Source organism: Salarias fasciatus, chromosome 17, assembly GCF_902148845.1.
Source record: "Salarias fasciatus chromosome 17, fSalaFa1.1, whole genome shotgun sequence".
Classification (NCBI taxonomy): domain Eukaryota; kingdom Metazoa; phylum Chordata; class Actinopteri; order Blenniiformes; family Blenniidae; genus Salarias; species Salarias fasciatus.
In genome coordinates this window covers 319,129-341,249 of record NC_043761.1, presented here as the reverse complement: position 1 = coordinate 341,249, position 22,121 = coordinate 319,129, and the positions used below count along the sequence as shown (strand labels likewise).

Below are 22,121 nucleotides of genomic sequence, written 5' to 3'. Positions count from 1 at the left end.
CATCAAGCCTGGAACATTCCTGAAGACGGAAACATGAAGCCCGCATCTCTGCATCTCTGCATAACTGCATCTCTGCCGTTTGTAACAAAGCAAACTGTAAAAATCGGGCAAAAGGTCGGGGAGTTGTCGAAATGAATTCCCTGGGGGAGTATGGGAGACCCATCCAAGATGGCGGCCGCGCTGGAACGCCAGCCTCCGTACAAATGGCTGCGCCCACGGCCGCCGCTTGGCCGCCATGTTTGTTCTGCAGACGGGTGGCTGTGAGCAGACGGCCGGCCCTCCATCCTGGCACTTCTCTCCATCCTGGTAACTCACAGTCCCCGGACCGAAAACAGGAAGTAAGTAGCCGAATCAAAAGTAAAAATGACTTTGTGTGTGTGGGGAGCCCGACCCGAACCCGGGAGGCGTCCTCCCAGACCCCCGAAGCCCGCGGAAGCCCTCCGTCCCGGCGGACCGGAGCGCCTTGATGCTGCCGCGGCTGCAGCTTTGGACGAACATGGCGCCCGACACTTTTCGTCTTTCATTTAGCAGCTTAGCTCCTCGGATGCTAACGGCTAGCAGTGAATTTGTGCATGATAACGTCTCATCCAGACTCAAACAACTTTCCTTGTTGGAGTATCGATTTATTCGAACACAAACCACATATTTGTCTTCACCTCCGTCGCTCTTGTTCTACATGAATGATAAATTATTTTGCACGCCAACCTTCATTCAGAAACTGTACAATTTTACGTATTTATGCTTTCAGACACATTAAAATCCAACTGCTGCTTTCCCATTGATGGGAAAGTATCTCCGAGTGATTCAACCTACAGATCGGCGCATTTCATTTTATTGTGAGAGCCGTCTTCTCATATTTTAATAAATCAGACCTACTGCTGTTTATTAACTTCAGTTCAACGTGTAAACGCAGGAGGGCGGAAGTGAGCAGCTCTGTTCAGACTCGTTTATTTCAAGAAATTTCAGATTGAAATCACCTTATTCAGTAAATATAGTTTATTAAGCAGCAGAGCGGAGCGATTTGTCTCTGACTCCAGTTTTTTGTCGTTTTGCTTGAATGTAAACAACATGACATGTGGATTACTAGTGTAGGATTACATTGTACTCAAGTATTCTGCTCAGTTGGAAGTCTGATTGAACACACACCTTTAAAAAGCCAGTGTTAAAGACTGAAGCCATTGATGTAACCCAGCTGACGTGTGTATTTCTCTCTCTCTCTCTCTCTCTCACACACACACACACACACACACACACACACACACACACACACACACACACACACACACACACAGCTCGCCTTGTGTGTTCCTGTGTGTGACAGTGATGGTTCAGCAGCTCTCATTAAAACACAAGTAGAGGCTCATATTGGCTGGAACTCCTTTCACATGTTTGGGTTCATTTATTTACCTTATTCTTTTTTTGCTTTATTTTTTTTATTTATTAAAAAGAGCATAGATTATGCATGGAGCACACGGTTGTTTGCTTTTGTCACAAATCTTTAACTCTTAACCCAAATGAGATATTGAGAAAACACAAACATCGCTTCATTATACGAATAACCAAAATTTAAATAAAATAAATTACACTAGTTAGGTTAGCAGTTAGGTTAGCAGGTTACTGACAGGTTACTGACAGGTTACTGACAGGTTAGCAGGTTACTGACAGGTTAGCAGGTTACTGACAGGTTAACAGGCTAATAACACTTTAGCTCAGTGGTTGTCAAAGTTTTTCTGTCACGCCCCCCCTAGCAAGAAGAAAACAATTCAGCCCCCCCCCCCCCCCACCCCCCCCCCCCCCCCGCAACTATAAATAACAGCATTTGTCTATAAAATTCTTCTAGGTTCACCTCTGCATAACATCCTTGTTAACATTAAAGAAAACAAAAAAGAAAGAGATCTAGTTTAACTTACAAGAGTGACTTTAACAGTGTTTATTAGTCTGTAAAAAAAAAAAGATGTGAAGTTCATCAATTTGCCTGAAATTCAAAAAATAATAATATCCTTGTTTAAACTGAACATTTTTGACAGACTTATTGCACCATGTGCTGCTGGAAAATCAAATTAAACAAAATCAGTAAATAAATTCAAATTGAGCAGGTTCTGCAGAGCACAGCTTCTCAGAGGAGGTTTGGCTTCACAAAGGTCAGATGCTGCTAAAGGAAGCAGAACCCCAGCCCTCGGCCCTGAGAGGGGGTCCTGCCTCTCCACACTCAGCAGAACCCAGCCCTCGGCCCTGAGAGGGGGTCCTGCCTCTCCACACTCAGCAGAACCCAGCCCTCGGCCCTGAGAGGGGGTCCTGCCTCTCCACACTCAGCAGAACCCAGCCCTCGGCCCTGAGAGGGGGTCCTGCCTCTCCACACTCAGAGTTCTCTTTTGACTCACTGTCTTCGTCTCTCTCTGCCTTTCTTTTCATCCCTGCTAAAAATGTCTCCATGTTGTCTCAGGGTTTGTTTACTGGCTTCACATCTCAGCTCGGTGCAAAAAAAAACCTACACAGTAGAGCTGCACGCTCTGACCGTGAGAGCGCCACTGCCACCTGCTGGAGTGGATGTGCAATTACACTTTATTTTAGTCCGGAGTAAAAAAAAAGCATGTTCCCCACGGTCACACGCGTCCCCCCGGGCATCGCACTGTGCCCTCCTCAGGGGGCCGCGCCCCACAGTTTGAGAACCACTGCTTTAGCTTCACTGTGGGTTCAGGTGTGTTTCATACCTGTAGACGTGTCTTCAGGTTTGAAGAGTCCCTGGATGTCCAGAGTTGAGAGCGTTTTCACAGCTGGAGGCAGAGTTTACAGTACAGAGAAGTTCTGGCCTCATCTGACTGAAATACCGAATGTCTCGTTTCCATCCAGAGAAAGAGTTTCTCTCTCTGCAGCAGCCGTGACGGCAGCAGCAGCAGGGGGTAAAATCCACGGCAACGCCGGTTGTTTCATTCAGTTAAACATATCAGTAGAGCGGGAGGCTGCTCCGAGACAGCGGTCGATGCGGCGTCTATCATTTATATATCTACGGTGGCTACTGTTTATAGATCTACGATGTGGTGGTTTGTGCCGTAAAGTGCCGTAAAGTGCTGTAAAGTGTCAGTGTCTGTATACGGCGCGGATGTCTGTTGTTGCTGGTAAATTCAGTCTGATTTTCAAAAGTAATCCTGCTCAGTAATCCGTGTTTTTATCAGAAGTACCTGTAATGAGATTACATATTTTTTTGTGTGTACTGTAATGGAGTACAGTTACAATTTTTTGTATCCTGATTACATAACGCCGTTACATGTAATCCGTTACTCCCCAACCCTGTCAGTCACCCCCGATGCACACTGGATGCGGTCCGGCTCCGGTCCGGCTCCGGTCCGGCTCCGGTCCGGCTCCGGTCCGGCTCCGGTCCGGCTCCGGTCCAGCTCCGGTCCGGCTCTGGCTCCGGTCCGGCTCCGGTCCGGCTCCGGTCCGGCTCCGGTCCGGCTCCGGTCCGGCTCCGGTCCGGCTCCGGCTCCGGTCCGGCTCCGGTCCGGCTCCGGTCCAGCCGCAGTCCGGCTCCGGTCCGGCTCCGGCTCCGGTCCGGCTCCGGTCCGGCTCCGGTCCAGCCGCAGTCCGGCTCCGGTCCAGCTCCGGTCCAGCTCCGGTCCAGCTCCGGTCCAGCTCCGGTCCGGCTCCGGTCCGGCTCCGGTCCAGCTCCGGTCCGGCTCCGGTCCAGCCGCAGTCCGGCTCCGGAGCCTCTGCGGAGCTCCGGTCTCTTTCCACAAGGATCCTATTTTTCCGGGCGCCGCAGCCCTACCGAGTCAATCCAGACAGAAGCAAGTCGGCGCCGGAAGGAAACGCGATACGTGTTCCAAAATAAGTTACTTCAAAATAAAATCTGTCGTGTTTTTGCCTTAATATTCTATTTTTTTACTTCTTCTGGTAGAAAACAGAACAAACAGTGATGTAGTCATTATACGCTTTAGAAGAATGAACCGTTTTGTTCTTCGTCACTGCTGAGAAGCCAAATGACTCCAAAATGAAAGCAGCTGTGTGACGGAGCAGCTCCGTGTTGCCAGATTGGGCGGGTTTTTTCCAAATCAAGCGTCTTTTTTGAACACGTCGGACGGGTTGATGAAATGATGATGTGTTTATGACGTGTTTTTCATCATACAAATACGGTTTTAACCTGCATTTTCAACCCAGATGGCAGTTTGGGCTGCTTTCTGTTGAGTTAAACAGGTTTCATATTGTCTACGGGGGATAACGACAGATCTGGCAACCTCCTCCAGCGGACTGCAGAGACACTGCAGGCGGTGTGAATCACAGTGCTGCGGTGTACCGGACCGCAGTGTTGCCAACTTAGCGATTTTGTCGCTATATTTTGCGAGTTTTCAGACCCCTGTAGCGACTTTTTTTTAAAAAAGCGACTAGCGACAAATTTAGTGACTTTTTCTGGTGCTCTGGAGACGTGACAGGACGTCTCCGCTGTCCTCAACGAGCAGCGGGTGCTGCGTGAGCCCCTCCCTGTCCCAAAGCACTCACGGCGGTCAGTCTCCGCAGCGCCCCCTGCTGCAGTCGGAGCAGATTGCAGACCCACGCCGCTCCGCCTCCACACTTCAAATGAATCGAGCGTGCGCAAATCCGCCGCTGCTCCCGTCCTGGGCCACAGAGCGGGACGGACATGTTGAATGTTTCTGTACTGTCAATTCTGTCAGTTCATTTGTAGTTCTAAACATATTTAGTGTATTTTTAGCTCACTTTTTGCTTCTCCCACGACGTTATTCCTCTCTCCTACAGCGTCCATTACAATTACATGCAAATTGCCAATTATGCAAATTAGGTGATGACGTCATCTAGCGACTGCTAGCGACTTTTAGGACAGCCAATAGCGACTTCTCTTACTGGGGAGTTGGCAACACTGCCGGACTGGAGCTGGACCGCATGCAGTGTGCATCGGGGGTCCGTGGTTTCTCCTGAAAGACCCTCATGTTCACACCATCTGCAGCGTTTTGCTGACACCAGAACATTCCTGGAGAATCTCTCTGAGCAGCAGTCCCACCAGGAACCCAGAGTCAGACCTGCTGGTTCTGTCACTGCTGCTGGGCGGCCCTGAGCCGCCACCCCATAATATACCTCGGCCCTGTCCCGTCCTGTACCCCCCGGCCCTGCTCCCCCCCAATCCTGTTCCCCCCTCCTGGAACCCTGGTCCCCCTGGCCCCGCTCCCCCGCCCCCCCCTCCCGGGGCCCTGCCCCCCCTCCCGGGTCCCTGCTCCCCCCTCCCGGGGCCCTGCCCCCCCTCCCGGGGCCCTGTCCCCCCCTCCCGGGGCCCTGTCCCCCCCTCCCGGGGCCCTGTCCCCCCTGGATGCCCCCCATATGTTGACATGCTGTCCCCTCTGTCTGCTGCAGGATGAGCTGCTCCTCTGAGGATGAGAAGGTGACATCCGTCCCACTGCCTCAGGACGGCGTTGGGACTGTCGTCCTCCGCTGTGCATCCTCTGGTGGGTCTTTCCTCCTCTGTCTGTCCTCTGGTGGGTCTGTCCTCCTCTGTCTGTCCTCTGGTGGGTCTGTCCTCCTCTGTCTGTCCTCCGGAGGGTCTGTCGTCCTCTGTCTGTCCTCTGGTGGGTCTGTCCTCCTCTGTCTTTCCTCCGGATGATCTGTCCTCCTCTGTCTGTCCTCTGGTGGGTCTGTCCTCCTCTGTCTTTCCTCCGGATGATCTGTCCTCCTCTGTCTGTCCTCTGGTGGGTCTGTCCTCCTCTGTCTGTCCTCCGGAGGGTCTGTTGTCCTCTGTCTGTCCTCTGGTGGGTCTGTCCTCCTCTGTCTTTCCTCCGGATGATCTGTCCTCCTCTGTCTGTCCTCTGGTGGGTCTGTCCTCCTCTGTCTGTCCTCCGGTGGGTCTGTCCTCCTCTGTCTGTCCTCTGGAGGGTCTGTCCTCCGGTGGGTCTGTCCTCCTCTGTCTGTCCTCCTCTGTCTGTCCTCCTCTTGTCTGTTTTCTATTCGAGTAACCAGGACTTCTACCCGCTGAGGAACCGGTTCCACTTCAGAGTACTGATCCTTCTCCGTGGCAGTGTCGCTCTGTAACCACTAGAGGGCTCTGTCTCCATGGAAACCCACCACTAGAGGGCTCTGTCTCCATGGAAACCCACCACTAGAGGGCTCTGTCTCCATGGAAACCCACCACTAGAGGGCTCTGTCTCCATGGAAACCCAGTCCCTCATGGTCCCTCACTTCTCAGACAGAAGCTCTCCGTCACTTTTCTTCTTCTTTTTCTTTTGTTTCTGACACTGAATTTACCGACATCAGCAAAGTGACCTGGGTTATCGCAGTGACCCTCGGTATCGGTAAACTGTCAGGTCATTGCCCGGCCCGGAAATGGTCATGACACACGAGTTTAGCTAGTGTAGCTCGTTTAGCCAGTGTAGCTCGTTTAGCTAGTGTAGCTCGTTTAGCCAGTGTAGCTCGTTTAGCCAGTGTAGCTCGTTTAGCTAGTGTAGCTCGTTTAGCTAGTGTAGCTCGTTTAGCCAGTGTAGCTCGTTTAGCCAGTGTAGCTCGTTTAGCTAGTGTAGCTCGTTTAGCCAGTGTAGCTCGTTTAGCTAGTGTAGCTCGTTTAGCTAGTGTAGCTCGTTTAGCCAGTGTAGCTCGTTTAGCTAGTGTAGCTCGTTTAGCCAGTGTAGCTCGTTTAGCTAGTGTAGCTCGTTTAGCCAGTGTAGCTCGTTTAGCTAGTGTAGCTCGTTTAGCCAGTGTAGCTCGTTTAGCCAGTGTAGCTCGTTTAGCTAGTGTAGCTCGTTTAGCTAGTGTAGCTCGTTTAGCTAGTGTAGCTCGTTTAGCCAGTGTAGCTCGTTTAGCCAGTGTAGCTCGTTTAGCTAGTGTAGCTCGTTTAGCCAGTGTAGCTCGTTTAGCTAGTGTAGCTCGTTTAGCTCATCCAGTGTTTAAGCAGAACAGACATTAAATCCAAAAGCAGCTGCTAAAAAATAGGAACCAGAAAAACACTGACGTGCTGCAGTGGTGGAATGACAGGATGAGGAATGAACACATGAAGAGAAGATGAAAAATACACCTGTGTGTGTGTGTGTGTGTGTGCAGAGGAGGACTCGGGGCCTGTTCAGAAGAAGCTGTGTCTCTCCACGGAAGAGCCGGAGACCCTGGAGAACCCGGACCCGGCTCGGTTCTCCGTGGTCACCATCCCCAGTGAGAACCGCCCTAACCCTCGCCGCCGCCGCCGCTCCCGGCTGAGCTCACCTCCGGTTCTGTCCGCAGTGTCGGAGAACGACGAGAGCTTCGAGGTGACCATGACGGCCACCACGGGCGGAGACCTGACGGAGGGGGGCGTGGCTCACATTCAGGTAAACATGGAGCCTGACGGAGGCCCCGGTGGTTCTGACGGAGGTGGTCTGGTTCTGACAGAGGTGGTCTGGTTCTGACAGAGGTGGTCTGGTTCTGACAGAGGCCTTGTGTCCCTGAACAGCTGCTGCAGGACGAGGACGGAGACGTGTCCCTGAAGAGCGAAGTGTCTGCAGTCAGTCAGGCCTGGTTCACCACCAAGGAGGACAAGGACACGCTGGCTAACAAAGGTACCACCGCAGACCAGCAGGTTCTACTGGATTCTGTCAGACCAGCAGGTTCTACTGGGTTCTGTCAGACCAGCAGGTTCTACTGGGTTCTGTCAGACCAGCAGGTTTTACTGGGTTCTGTCAGACCAGCAGGTTCTACTGGGTTCTGTCAGACCAGCAGGTTCTACTGGGTTCTGTCAGACCAGCAGGTTCTACTGGGTTCTGTCAGACCAGCAGGTTTTACTGGGTTCTGTCAGACCAGCAGGTTCTACTGGGTTCTGTCAGACCAGCAGGTTTTACTGGGTTCTGTCAGACCAGCAGGTTTTACTGGGTTCTGTCAGACCAGCAGGTTCTACTGGGTTCTGTCAGACCAGCAGGTTCTACTGGGTTCTGTCAGACCAGCAACACCAGCAAACAGCAGGTTCTACTGGGTTCAGGTTCTGAAACATGGTGCCGCTTGATGTGACATGGTTTGATTCCCGATAGTACCCAGCAACCTCAGGATCTCACATCTGATTGGCTGGAACCAGGAAGTAGTGATGGCTAGCCCCGCCCACCGGACCTCTCAGTTGGAGAGAAACGGCGCAGCAAGGCGCTGCTGATGGAGACGGCAGGTTGTTGGACAGGAAGGCGTCCTCAGTGGCGGTCCGGTGGGACAGGGAAGCATCCAGGACTCGCTGGAGACTGGTTACTGCTGCCAGGAGGTCGTGGAATCACGCCACTTGGTTGGTTGGTCTGTTAGCAACATTACGGAAAAGTCATGGACGGATTGCAATGAAACTTAGTGGAGAGGGGGGTCCTGGGCTAGCTTAGAATCCATTAAGTTTTGGTGAAGATCCGGATCACTGTCTGGATCCAGGAGTTGTTTAAAGGATTCTTCATCACTGGGAGATCGGGAGTCTGTCACATAGCTGGACATAACTCAACAAGAAATGACAAGGAGGCTGAGAGAACATGACAGTGTCAGTTCTTCAAGGACTCTACGAGAGATCAGCTGCTGATCCAGATCAGGAAGTGTTCTGGACACCAGGATCCAGAACAGACAAAAACAGGGGGGTTCCGGAGTGTCGGTCACTGTGAGGAAACACTGAGATATGAACAAGCAGCAGGCAGCTTCCTCCCAGACGTGGTTTGTGTTGGGAGGAATAACAGGGTTTAGTGTATGTGGTGTTCTTACTGCTGCTGTGGGGGAGCTCTGCCTCTCTGAGAGCCACGTTCTGGTTCATCCTGGATTCAGGGCTCTAAATATATTTCACTGTCATATAGTGAATATATTTCACTGACATATAGTATAGTGAATATATTTCACTGTCATATAGTATAGTGAATATATTTCACTGTCATATAGTATAGTGAATATATTTCACTGTTGTATAGTGAATATATTTCACTTCATATAGTGAATATATTTCTCTGACATATAGTATAGTGAATATATTTCACTTCATATAGTGAATATATTTCTCTGACATATAGTACAGTGAATATATTTCACTGTCATATAGTATAGTGAATATATTTCACTGACATATAGTATAGTGAATATATTTCACTGTTGTATAGTGAATATATTTCACTTCATATAGTGAATATATTTCTCTGACATATAGTATAGTGAATATATTTCACTGACATATAGTATAGTGAATATATTTCACTGTTGTATAGTGAATATATTTCACTTCATATAGTGAATATATTTCTCTGACATATAGTATAGTGAATATATTTCACTGACATATAGTGAATATATTTCACTGACATATAGTGAATATATTTCACTTCATATAGTGAATATATTTCTCTGACATATAGTATAGTGAATATATTTCACTGTTGTATAGTGAATATATTTCACTGTTGTATAGTGAATATATTTCACTGTTGTATAGTGAATATATTTCACTGTTGTATAGTGAATATATTTCACTGTCTGTCATGGCTCCAGCTCTGACACTGAGAGGGAACTGTTCACGCCTTGGTGGGGCGCAGCTGTTCAGCCAATCAGGGAGCTTTATCAGGAGGCTGTGGTCCGGTGGCTCCGAGCTGATTGGCTGCTCTCTCAGCTCCACACTCCACAGGATTTTTGATGAAATATTAAACATGTTCATCACTACGATCTGCGGAGAGGATCTGAATCTCCCAGAGTCCTGGGACGTGGTCCTGCTTTCGGACTGGTTTTCCAGTTTTACCTTGTTGCTGCTGGACTTTCACCTGACTTGGACTGAAGTTAAGACCAGTTCAGGAAAGCGTTGAGGTGGTCTGCTCCTGGTCTGCGGCTTGTTTCTGGTCCTCTGAATCCTCGTGGGACTGATTTGAAATGTGTTCTTCTTACGTTCTGCAGTGGCGTCCTGCTCTCCCCTCGTGACCTCCGGGTTAGACAGATTTCGACTGTAGACTTTAGACTTTTACTTTTCACTTCAACTGAGACCCTGGTTCTGGACCAGGACTGGACCGGATGCGAACAGACTGTGTGAGATGATGCCGTTGTGGATTGTTGGCTTGGCGTTCCTCTCCTCAGGTCACAAGTGGAAGCAGGGCATGTGGTCTAAGGAGGAGATCGACATCCTGATGAGCAACATCGATCGATATGTGAAGGTACGCGGCGCCGCCTGCAGCTCCGGGACCGAGCGTCGGGACCGGAGAACCTGAAGCTCTGTGTTTTCAGGAACGTGGTATCGACGACCCGGCCGAGATCATTTTCGAGATGTCCAAAGAGGAGAGGAAGGACTTCTACCGCTCGGTGGCGCTGGGCCTCAACAGGCCGCTGTTCGCCGTCTACAGACGAGTGCTGAGGATGTACGACAACCGGAACCACGTCGGCAAGTGAGTCCGGCCAAAGACCGGCAGGCTGCGCTGGCTCTGACGGGGATTCACTTGGACTGCAGCTCAGACCGGATCTGACTCTATCTTATCAGGACCAGGGGGACTGGGACATGGTTTAGAACTCGGGCTGGAATCCTGAACTGTCTCCACACTTTAAACTGTTTCTGGACTTGGTCTGGTTACTGGAGGGCTGACCAGGTCCACTGGCTCTGGACTCTGATCATGTGACCTTCTGTGGGACTGGAGGAGGGTCAGCTGGTCCAGGCTGGTTCTCCAAGTCTGACTGATCTTTTCTGCTTCTCGTCCCTCTCTTGTGAAAATGCTGGACCTCGTCCCGCTGGTCCCGTGGAGGTACACTCCCGAGGAGATCCAGAAGCTGAGGGGGTGAGTTCGCCTCGTGGCTGGTTTGGTGACGGTTGGATTTAGGGGCGGGGTTTGGGTTTGGGGGCGGGGTTTAGTCAGACCTGTTTCTGTCCGCAGCTTGAGGGAGAAACACGGGAACGACTGGGCGACCATCGGCGCCGCTCTGGGGCGCAGCGCCTCGTCGGTCAAGGACCGCTGCCGCCTGATGAAGGACACCTGCAACACAGGTCGGCACGGCGCCACACCCCACCCTCACCCCCACCCTCACCCCCACCCTCACCCCCACCCACACCCCCACCCACACCCACACCCACAGCCCCACCCACACCTCAGCCCCACCCACACCCCCACCCTCACCCCCACCCACACCCCCACCCACACCCCCACCCACACCCCCACCCACACCCACACCCACAGCCCCACCCACACCTCAGCCCCACCCACACCCCCACCCACACCCCCACCCACAGCCCCACCCACAGCCCCACCCACAGTCATACCCACAGCCCCACCCACAGCCCCACCCACAGCCCCACCCACAGCCCCACCCACACCCCCACCCTCACCCCCACCCACAGCCCCACCCACAGCCATACCCACAGCCCCACCCACACCCCCACCCACACCCATACCCACAGCCCCACCCACACCCATACCCACAGCCCCACCCACAGCCCCACCCACAGCCCCACCCACAGCCCCACCCACAGTCATACCCACAGCCCCACCCACAGCCCCACCCACACCCCCACCCACAGTCATACCCACAGCCCCACCCACACCCCCACCCACACCCACACCCACAGCCCCACCCACAGTCATACCAACACCCCCCCTCCCCCCACAGCCCCCCCACCCCCTGACCCCGACGGTGTGAAAGTAGCTAGAAGTGGCCACAGGAGGGCGAAGCTGCTTCTGAAGGCGGAGTCTTCCTGTTCGGCGCTGCAGGGAAGTGGAGCGAGGACGAGGAGCGGCGCCTGGCCGAGGTGGTGTACGAGATGGCGGGCGTGACGCCGGGCTCGGCCGTCACCGGCGGCGTCTCCTGGGCGACGGTGGCCGAGCGGGTCCGGACGCGCTCCGAGAAGCAGTGCCGCTCCAAGTGGCTGAACTACCTGAACTGGAAGCACAGCGGCGGCACCGAGTGGACCAAGGAGGACGAGCTCAGCCTCGTGCGCAGGTCCACACCCCTGAGCGCGAGCGCGCACGTGTGTGTGTGTGTGTGTGTGAGAGAGAGAGAGAAAGAGTGTGGTGAAGGCATAGCCGAACAACTTATTAAGCATTGAAACCAAAGTCCTTTCAGTCTTCATCAAATGCGATTTGGATTTAGAAAACATCACTCCACCGAAACAGCCGCATGCTTTCTTGTGGAAAAGATTAAACAGAAGTCAGACGGGGAGGAGTCGTTGGGGCAGCGTTTGTTGACCTCAAGAAAGCTTTCGATACTGTTAACCATCAGATTTTACTTAACAAACTGTCCCAGTTCAGTTTCTCTGTGCGCGCTGTGCAATGGATGGAATCTTATTTAACGCAAAGGAAACAACATGTCAAAGTTCAAGATTCCACATCCACAACTTATAATGAAGTAGGGCTGCCGCAGGGTTCAGCCCTGTCTCCTTTATCATTCAGTCTCTACTTAAATGATTTTCCAAATAGCTGTCCATCCAATGTAGAGTGTCAAATGTATGCAGACGATGCAGTCGCCTATGTCCATGCAAAGAACCAACCACAAGCGGCTCAGGAGCCGTCCTCAGCTGTGTGGACAGTTTCAGAGTGGTTACAAGAGTCACAACTTGTGTTGAATTTGTCAAAAACAGTTGGTGTGTTCTTCTCTAAAACTGCTTCAAAAAAAGACAAATCCACCTGTGGTGATTCAAGGAACAAACATTGAAAATGTTCATGAATTAAAATATTTGGGCGTAGCTATGGACCCAAACTCGGTTTCAAACAACAAGTAAAAAAGACTGTGAACAAAATGAAACTTAGTTTATCAACTTTTGGATTCATAAGGGACAACCTGACAGCTGAATCAGCCGTCCTTCACTTCAACAGAATGATTCTCACACATGGCGTACGGTGAGCCATCATGGGCGCATGCTGGAGACCACTCTGAAACAAATCAAGACTGCATACAAGCAAGGGTTAAAAATCTCAGACAGAAAGCCAAAGACCTATCACTATTGTAAAATTAAAAAAAGAACATAAAATATTGAGTTGGGACATTATAATAAATCACACAGATTCTATCCTTGTCTATAAAACTCTCCACGGATTAGCCCCTCCGGCTCCAAAAGAATTTGTCCTAAAAAATGAAAACGGATTAACAAGAGCAAGTTCCAGAGGTGGCTGTAAGATTCCATCCAGGAAACGCTCCTAAATATTGAGATGGGAAGAAGAGAGGGGGGTTCAGAAGGTGGGTGAGGGTGGAATAACAGTGGGTGGTGGGGAGGGGAGGGGGAGGGAGGAGGAATGGAGGAGGGGAGGGTGAGGGAGGAAGAATGGAGGAGGGGAGGGGTGAGGGAGGAAGAATGTGGGTAGAAGATAGGTGGTTGAGTGGAGACGAGGGAGGGTGGACATGGGTGGGAGGTTTAATAGGAGGGTGGGGCAGAGGGAGGTATTTTAGGTTATTTATTTATTGTTAGATCTGCAAATGGTTTTAAATTGGATTTGCTGTATTTTAACAAGGGCTGGAGAGTGTTGTGTGGCTGGATGAGCGTGGTGTGGACGGTTGGTTTGACCCGACGGGGACAGAGGCTGCAATGCTGTGTTTTGGAAAGTCTGTGCACAACATGGTACACTTGCTTTAATTCTAAAATGCATCGTCCCCGTTCAAATACATAAAATACAAATACTCCTTTCCAGGATCTGGGAGCTGGAGGTGGAGGACGAGAACGAGATCAAGTGGGAGGAGCTGGCGGGCGGCTGGAGCAGCGTGCGCTCCCCCCAGTGGCTGCGGTCCAAGTGGTGGACCATCAAGAGACAGGTGGCCAATCACAAGGACATCCCCTTCAATGGTACACACACACACACACACACACACACACACACAGTCGAGTCCAAACAGGGAACAGATTATTTGTTTCCTGCAACTAAAGAGACGCAGTGAGCGCAGCCGCTTATGAGAGTGTGAAATAACGCTGAGTCAGGGACGGGAATCCATGAGAATTTAGTGATTCCAGTTCCATGACCGATGCCGGCTCCGGTCCGGCTCCGGTCCGGCTCCGGTCCGGCTCCGGTCCGGCTCCGGTCCGGCTCCGGTCCGCCGGTCCGGCTCCGGTCCGGCTCCGGTCTGGCTCCGGTCCGGCTCCGGTCCGGCTCCGGTCCGCCGGTCCGGCTCCGGTCCGGCTCCGGTCTGGCTCCGGTCCGGCTCCGGTCCGCCGGTCCGGCTCCGGTCCGGCTCCGGTCCGGCTCCGGTCCGGCTCCGGTCCGCCGGTCCGGCTCCGGTCCGGCTCCGGTCTGGCTCTGGTCCGGCTCCGGTCTGGCTCCGGTCCGGCTCCGGTCCGGCTCCGGTGTCACTGCACCGCCTCGTGCCTCTGCTGTCTGCCGGAGGAGGTTGCCAGATCTGTCGATCTTTCAGCCCAGACATAATATTTAACTGTCCAACAACAGAAAGCAGCCTGGACCTCCACCTCTGCAGAAAATACACGTTAATACTAGAGATGCACGATATGGTAAATTTTAACTGATACCGATAACCAATAGTTAACTACTTCTCATGGCCGATACCGATAAGTTCAGATTTTTATATTCAATATAATCTTAAAATAATGTGAAGTTTGTACCAAGGACAATAAAAACATTGAAGATGCAGTGATGAAACAAGTAAAACTTGAGCAGCTGTGGCCTGACTAGAACAGCTAACAGCAGTACAGACATGTTCATTTATTTTTTTTTGAAAATATCAAACAGTTACAATGAGCAACAGTCTATTTTTTCCCAAACAAAAATGAATGAAACTAAAATCTCCTGTAATTGTTTACAGGCTGTATGAAATATGACACCAAATCCCAACTTCAGCACAAACTGCATCCTTTAAGAAAAGGTTTCACAGAACTGAGACTGGTTCGTCTGCCAATAAATGAAGTGATTCAGAACGTTTTTCAGTTATGAAATACCGTATTGGCCCGAATATAAGACCACTCCGATTATAACACGACCCATATTTTTCAAAGATCATTTTGTGAAAAAAAAAAAGATGCTGAAGACAGTAAGGTCACTCATAAAACAACTTTTTATTATACAATTATTCTAAACTCAAAAACTCACAACTGAGATAACATTTCACGAGATATAAAATGAAAACATATTACTACAGTATTGAATAAAAAATATATTCTCTTTCTCAAAATAAGAAACAATAAGCAACAAATAAGAACCTCAAGGGTCCAAACTGCATAAATGATGTAAATAACTGTCCAGGTCCTTCAGCTGAATCAGGCTCTGGTGGTGGACATTCCGTCTGTCCGTCTTTCAGAGACGTCTTCACTCTCCCTTCTATCAGTCTCTCTGAAGCGTCTCTCAGGACCAGGAAAGCTTTTCTCATAGCGTTAGCATCTGGAGTGTTTTTTCTGTGCTCTCCAATCAGAACGAGGCTCTGCTCCACCAGACCTCCTGGCGGCTTGGCAGTAGTTTGATGACTCTGCTGCGTTGATCACCATCAGTTTAAAGTTGGTATCATAACTTCTCCTCTGTTGTTGCTCAGTTGTCCAGCGTTCAGCCCCTTTGTTCCAGATGATCCGCCATTTTTCATCACATCATTTGATCTCATTTCATCGCTCCACTCGCTCTCTGCTCAGTGATACTTTGGCTCCATCTAGCGGCGTGGATGGGTATTGACCATCTACCGTAAGTCTGCGATTATAACACCACCCCACTTTTCAGGATGCAGTTTCTGGAAAAAAACATCGTCTTATATTCGGGCCAGTACGGTAAATTAAATGCATTGACATGTCAGCCTCAAATCTAAAAACTAGGGGTGTCACCGTTTACTATTTTTTCTACACGTGATGTCAGATTTATCTTTTTCTATTGCAGTTGTGCTAAATGACCACTAGAGGGCTCTGTCTCCTTCGAAATGCACTGCTTCATAATTGCATTAAATCAGAGACGTTCCACTAGTTTTCAGACTAAAGGGCCGTTTCAGCTGTTAGCTTGATGATATGTTCACTAAGTGTCTTGTCACGTCTTTAATTTGTTGTATATAAAATCCCTCATGCTAGCTTGTGAACCACTAGCGTTAGGATCGATGCTAGCTGCAGTGTCTCTCCCTCCAGCTTGTCGGGGTGTTTCCGTGGCGGCTGATCTCTCGTAGATCCCATAATGCTGCTGTAAACCAGCTTGTCTGACAGCCTCCACCCAGCAGTAGGTTTTATTTTGAAAAGCTGCCACACTGCGCCGCTCGTTGTCGGCTGCATTCGCGTTCCGAGTCAACTTGAACGCAACACTGGCTGCGGCAGCTTTTGGAAGCTATGGAGGGGTAAAAAAAGCCTTCTCCTCCTTAGCAGTCAAGATGCAGGGCAGCAGTGAACCCGCAGAACAAACCCGTGCTGCAGGTTCCGTCTCCTCGACAAGCAGTTTTACTGAACCCACTAATTTATCGGATTAAATTAATTTATGTGATCGACAAAAATGATGTAATTTTTGCCCCAAATTGGCAGATAATTTATCAGACCGATTATTATCGTGCATCCCTAGTTAAAACCATAAAAACTGTATTTACATCATGAAAGCCCGTCACAAGCACCGGACCATTTCATCAGCCGGCCGACGGGCTCCTCAGAACCCTGATTGTGCAGAAACTCGCGCTTTTTTGTGCCGTTCTGGAGTCGTTTGACTTTCCTGCAGTGACGAAGAACAAAACCGTTCATTCTTCTGAACAGTATAACGACGACGTCACGCTGTTGGTTGTTTCCTACCAGAAGAAGTAAAAACAAAACACTGTTCACACAAAAACACGACAGATTTGATCTTGAAATCACTTATTTTGGAACACGTATCGAGGTTCCTTCTGGTGCCGACTTCCTTCCGTCCGGATTGAACAGCAGGGATCCGGCGTCCGGAACAATAGGGCCTGCAGGCCCCCCCCCCCCCCCCCCCGGACCTGCCTGCCTGTTGTGACTGATGTCCTGAAATGTGTCCTCAGTGCTCCTGAAGGGTCTGCAGGAGCTGATGGCGTCCTCTCATTCAGCGTCCGGACCAGGAAGTCCCTCCTCCCCCTCCTCCTTCCAGATCCGGCTTACCCGATTGGATGAGAGCAGCGGTAGCCCCGCCCCCAGCTCGGTGACATCGTTGCAGATCCCCGTTCAGATCCCGTTACAGATCACACACCTGGGTGAGACTCCTGTCTGCTGGCAAGACCAGGACCCCGTTCTCCCAGTGACACTCTTCCTGTGTGTGTGTGTGTGTGTGTGTGTGTGTGTGTGTGTGTGTGTGTGCGCCAGCCTCAGACTCGACAGCAGCCTCCACCGACGGCGACACCATCACCGTGAACGCCGGCGCCCTGCAGACCTTCGAGATCCTCCCGGTGAGCCTCCGGCTGCGACGGTCACATGACCAGGGTCAACCAGTGAACACAACGGAACAGCGAGAGCCACAAACACAGAACGTGTGTACAAACAACACAGAATACCACAAACACATGCATGGACACACAAAACCCCTGAAGAACCACAAACTGAGCAGAGGAGCAAACATCTGGAAGGACCAGGAAGATTTACAGCTGTGAGCCGCCACGAAGGGCTCCACGTGCACGCATCCACGTGCACGCATCCACGCGCACACATTAACATGCACACATCTACGTGCACGCACTTTGAGCAAACTGGCACCAGGTTTCACGCCGGCGCCCTCAGCGGTCCGACGCTGCAGCGTCTGTCCGTGTCCAGCAGGCGGCGCTGTGGCGGTGAAGGGGGCGGGGCAGAACCCTGATCAGTCCTGAAGTCTGAGGCAGATCGGTCAGACAGCACTTCCTGCCTGATGGCCAATGGTGGAACAGCAACGGGTTCTCCATGGCCACGCCCCCTTCGTGTGTTCCAGAAGATGAGTGTTTGGCGTGTGTGTGTGTGTGTGTGTGTGTGTGTGTGTGTGTGTGTGTGTGTGTGTGTGTGTGTGTGCGCGCAGTCCTTCCACCTGCAGCCCACCGGCACGCCGGGGACCTACTTCCTGCAGACCGGCTCCAGCCAGGCTCTTCCTCACGGCGCCGTTACCTTGACGACGGCCTCCTCGCCGTCGCCGCATGAGCACATCATCCTGCACAGCCTGTCGGTCAGTGTCCGCCTTCCCCTCTGACCCTTGACCCCCCCGCCGACCTGTTTCTCACGTGTTGCCGTGGCGATATGTCGTCCTCAGACCGACTCCCTGTGCTCCGGCGACGGCGTCATCATCCAGACGGTGACCTCTGACCCCGAGCCCGACCCCTCGGACCAGCTGATCCAGTCGCAGGTGGTCGTGGAGGCGGCGCCGCCGACCCGGGACGACCGTCTCGACGCCACCAGTCTGCTGGAGGGGTCGGAGGTCGTCGCCGTGGGAACGCAGGAGGCGATGGCGGACGGCTTCACAGAGAAGGTGTCAAATTACACGGCATGCTGCCAGAGTTTCATCTTTATTTGAAATACAAAACTTAAAAGCACGTTGCACTTCCTGGTAGGGTTAACCCCTGACCCCGACCCTGACCCCGACCCTGAACCCAGCTTCCACCTGATGGTGTGGACAAAATAATGGAGACGAGCTCAGAACAACGTGAAGACAACGATCGTCTTCTGTCTCTGGACAGGAACTCTGAGGTGATCAGAGCGAGCAGCTGGACGGAACATCGACCTCTACGTGACCTTGACATGGAAACGCAGCTCTGGACGGACAGAACAACCAGAGACGACAGGACAGACCCAGAAGACACACGAAATGCAGAGACCAAGTCAAAACATGGCGGCAAGGAACCTGCAGAGAGCAGGGGCAGGAAATGACCGAAGGACCGCCTGAGTCCAGAACCGGGACTCCCAGTGAGCGCAGAGAGACGAGTCCTCGAGGACCGGGTTCCACATGTGACCGAGAACATAGGTTCTCTTGTTCATACTGACGTGGAACGTGATTGGCTTGAATAACTGGGAGTCCTGAGGTCAGCTGACCTGTGACCCCGAGCGACGAAGCAGGAGCAGCTTCAGTCTTCACCTGCTCCTTTGGTTTGGTCTGTGGACCCGGTCTGTCCACCTGTGTCCACCTGTGTCCATCTGTGTCCACAAGACAGAAAAGACTTCCAGACCCCGTCTCAGAAACTCCTCTGAAAACTCAACGCTTGAATCTAAAAACCTCAACAAAACCATCAGGACAGAAACACGATCCGGGGTCCTCAGGAGGACCTGAGAGACTGCGAGACGCTGGGGGACACTGAGGGACACTGAAGGACTGTCTCTGTTGTCCTCCTCAGGCTCTGGGCTCCCCGCCTCCGCAGCCCCCAGCAGTGCATTCTGGGATAGCGGCCGGCAGCGCCATGCTGATCGTGTCTCCTGCAAACATCAGCAGCACGCTAACAGGTAGCTCCGCCTCCACCCGCTACGCCTTCACTGACCCTCCATGATGCCTTCACTGACCCTCCATGATGCCTTCACTGACCCTCCATGATGCCTTCACTGACCCTCCATGATGCCTTCACTGACCCTCCATGATGCCTTCACTGACCCTCCATGACGCCTTCACTCGCCTTCACTGACCCTCCATGATGCCTTCACTGACCCTCCATGATGCCTTCACTGACCCTCCATGATGCCTTCACTGACCCTCCATGATGCCTTCACTGACCCTCCATGACGCCTTCACTGACCCTCCATGATGCCTTCACTGACCCTCCATGACGCCTTCACTGACCCTCCACCCGCTACGCCTTCACTGACCCTCCATGACGCCTTCACTGACCCTCCATGATGCCTTCACTGACCCTCCATGATGCCTTCACTGACCCTCCATGATGTCTTCACTGACCCTCCATGACGCCTTCACTGACCCTCCACCCGCTACGCCTTCACTGACCCTCCATGATGCCTTCACTGACCCTCCATGATGCCTTCACTGACCCTCCATGACGCCTTCACTGACCCTCCATGACGCCTTCACTGACCCTCCATGATGCCTTCACTGACCCTCCATGATGCCTTCACTGACCCTCCATGATGCCTTCACTGACCCTCCATGATGCCTTCACTGACCCTCCATGACGCCTTCACTGACCCTCCATGACGCCTTCACTGACCCTCCACCCGCTACGCCTTCACTGACCCTCCATGATGCCTTCACTGACCCTCCACCCGCTACGCCTTCACTGACCCTCCATGACGCCTTCACTGACCCTCCATGATGCCTTCACTGACCCTCCATGACGCCTTCACTGACCCTCCATGATGCCTTCACTGACCCTCCACCCGCTACGCCTTCACTGACCCTCCATGATGCCTTCACTGACCCTCCATGATGCCTTCACTGACCCTCCATGATGCCTTCACTGACCCTCCATGATGCCTTCACTGACCCTCCATGATGCCTTCACTGACCCTCCATGACGCCTTCACTGACCCTCCATGACGCCTTCACTGACCCTCCATGATGCCTTCACTGACCCTCCATGACGCCTTCACTGACCCTCCAACCGCTACGCCTTCACTGACCCTCCATGATGCCTTCACTGACCCTCCATGATGCCTTCACTGACCCTCCATGATGCCTTCACTGACCCTCCATGATGCCTTCACTGACCCTCCATGACGCCTTCACTGACCCTCCATGATGCCTTCACTGACCCTCCACCCGCTACGCCTTCACTGACCCTCCATGATGCCTTCACTGACCCTCCACCCGCTACGCCTTCACTGACCCTCCATGACGCCTTCACTGACCCTCCATGATGCCTTCACTGACCCTCCATGACGCCTTCACTGACCCTCCATGATGCCTTCACTGACCCTCCATGACGCCTTCACTGACCCTCCATGATGCCTTCACTGACCCTCCATGACGCCTTCACTGACCCTCCATGATGCCTTCACTGACCCTCCATGACGCCTTCACTGACCCTCCATGATGCCTTCACTGACCCTCCATGATGACTTCACTGACCCTCCATGACGCCTTCACTGACCCTCCATGATGCCTTCACTGACCCTCCATGATGCCTTCACTGACCCTCCATGACGCCTTCACTGACCCTCCATGATGCCTTCACTGACCCTCCATGACGCCTTCACTGACCCTCCATGATGCCTTCACTGACCCTCCATGACGCCTTCACTGACCCTCCATGATGCCTTCACTGACCCTCCATGATGCCTTCACTGACCCTCCATGACGCCTTCACTGACCCTCCATGATGCCTTCACTGACCCTCCATGATGCCTTCACTGACCCTCCATGACGCCTTCACTGACCCTCCATGACGTCCCTCCATGATGCCTTCACTGACCCTCCATGACGCCTTCACTGACCCTCCACCCGCTACGCCTTCACTGACCCTCCATGATGCCTTCACTGACCCTCCATGATGCCTTCACTGACCCTCCATGACGCCTTCACTGACCCTCCATGACGCCTTCACTGACCCTCCATGATGCCTTCACTGACCCTCCATGATGCCTTCACTGACCCTCCATGATGCCTTCACTGACCCTCCATGATGCCTTCACTGACCCTCCATGACGCCTTCACTGACCCTCCATGACGCCTTCACTGACCCTCCACCCGCTACGCCTTCACTGACCCTCCATGATGCCTTCACTGACCCTCCACCCGCTACGCCTTCACTGACCCTCCATGACGCCTTCACTGACCCTCCATGATGCCTTCACTGACCCTCCATGACGCCTTCACTGACCCTCCATGATGCCTTCACTGACCCTCCACCCGCTACGCCTTCACTGACCCTCCATGATGCCTTCACTGACCCTCCATGATGCCTTCACTGACCCTCCATGATGCCTTCACTGACCCTCCATGATGCCTTCACTGACCCTCCATGATGCCTTCACTGACCCTCCATGACGCCTTCACTGACCCTCCATGACGCCTTCACTGACCCTCCATGATGCCTTCACTGACCCTCCATGACGCCTTCACTGACCCTCCAACCGCTACGCCTTCACTGACCCTCCATGATGCCTTCACTGACCCTCCATGATGCCTTCACTGACCCTCCATGATGCCTTCACTGACCCTCCATGATGCCTTCACTGACCCTCCATGACGCCTTCACTGACCCTCCATGATGCCTTCACTGACCCTCCACCCGCTACGCCTTCACTGACCCTCCATGATGCCTTCACTGACCCTCCACCCGCTACGCCTTCACTGACCCTCCATGACGCCTTCACTGACCCTCCATGATGCCTTCACTGACCCTCCATGACGCCTTCACTGACCCTCCATGATGCCTTCACTGACCCTCCATGACGCCTTCAC

The 22,121-nt window shown here is 52.4% G+C and overlaps 1 protein-coding gene across 4 annotated transcripts in view; it reads left to right on the top strand.

Moving 5' to 3' along the window:
- Positions 1-237: 237 nt before the first annotated feature.
- Positions 238-22,121, top strand: part of dmtf1 (cyclin D binding myb-like transcription factor 1) — a 23,672-nt gene continuing 1,788 nt past the window's right edge. For 2 of the 4 annotated variants that reach the window (XR_003933315.1, XM_030113532.1), the window contains exons 1-16: positions 238-338; positions 5,359-5,450; positions 7,033-7,137; positions 7,207-7,292; positions 7,415-7,520; positions 10,021-10,097; positions 10,168-10,325; positions 10,677-10,709; positions 10,806-10,915; positions 11,637-11,865; positions 13,548-13,699; positions 16,828-17,016; positions 17,126-17,208; positions 17,805-17,948; positions 18,033-18,248; positions 19,108-19,213. Coding sequence is in view for 2 of the 4 variants with exons in the window: in XM_030113532.1 (XP_029969392.1) it covers positions 5,360-5,450; positions 7,033-7,137; positions 7,207-7,292; positions 7,415-7,520; positions 10,021-10,097; positions 10,168-10,325; positions 10,677-10,709; positions 10,806-10,915; positions 11,637-11,865; positions 13,548-13,699; positions 16,828-17,016; positions 17,126-17,208; positions 17,805-17,948; positions 18,033-18,248; positions 19,108-19,213 (1,885 nt within the window). In the remaining 2 variants the exon portion in view is untranslated. The other 2 variants (XR_003933316.1, XM_030113533.1) reach the window with 2 other exon arrangements.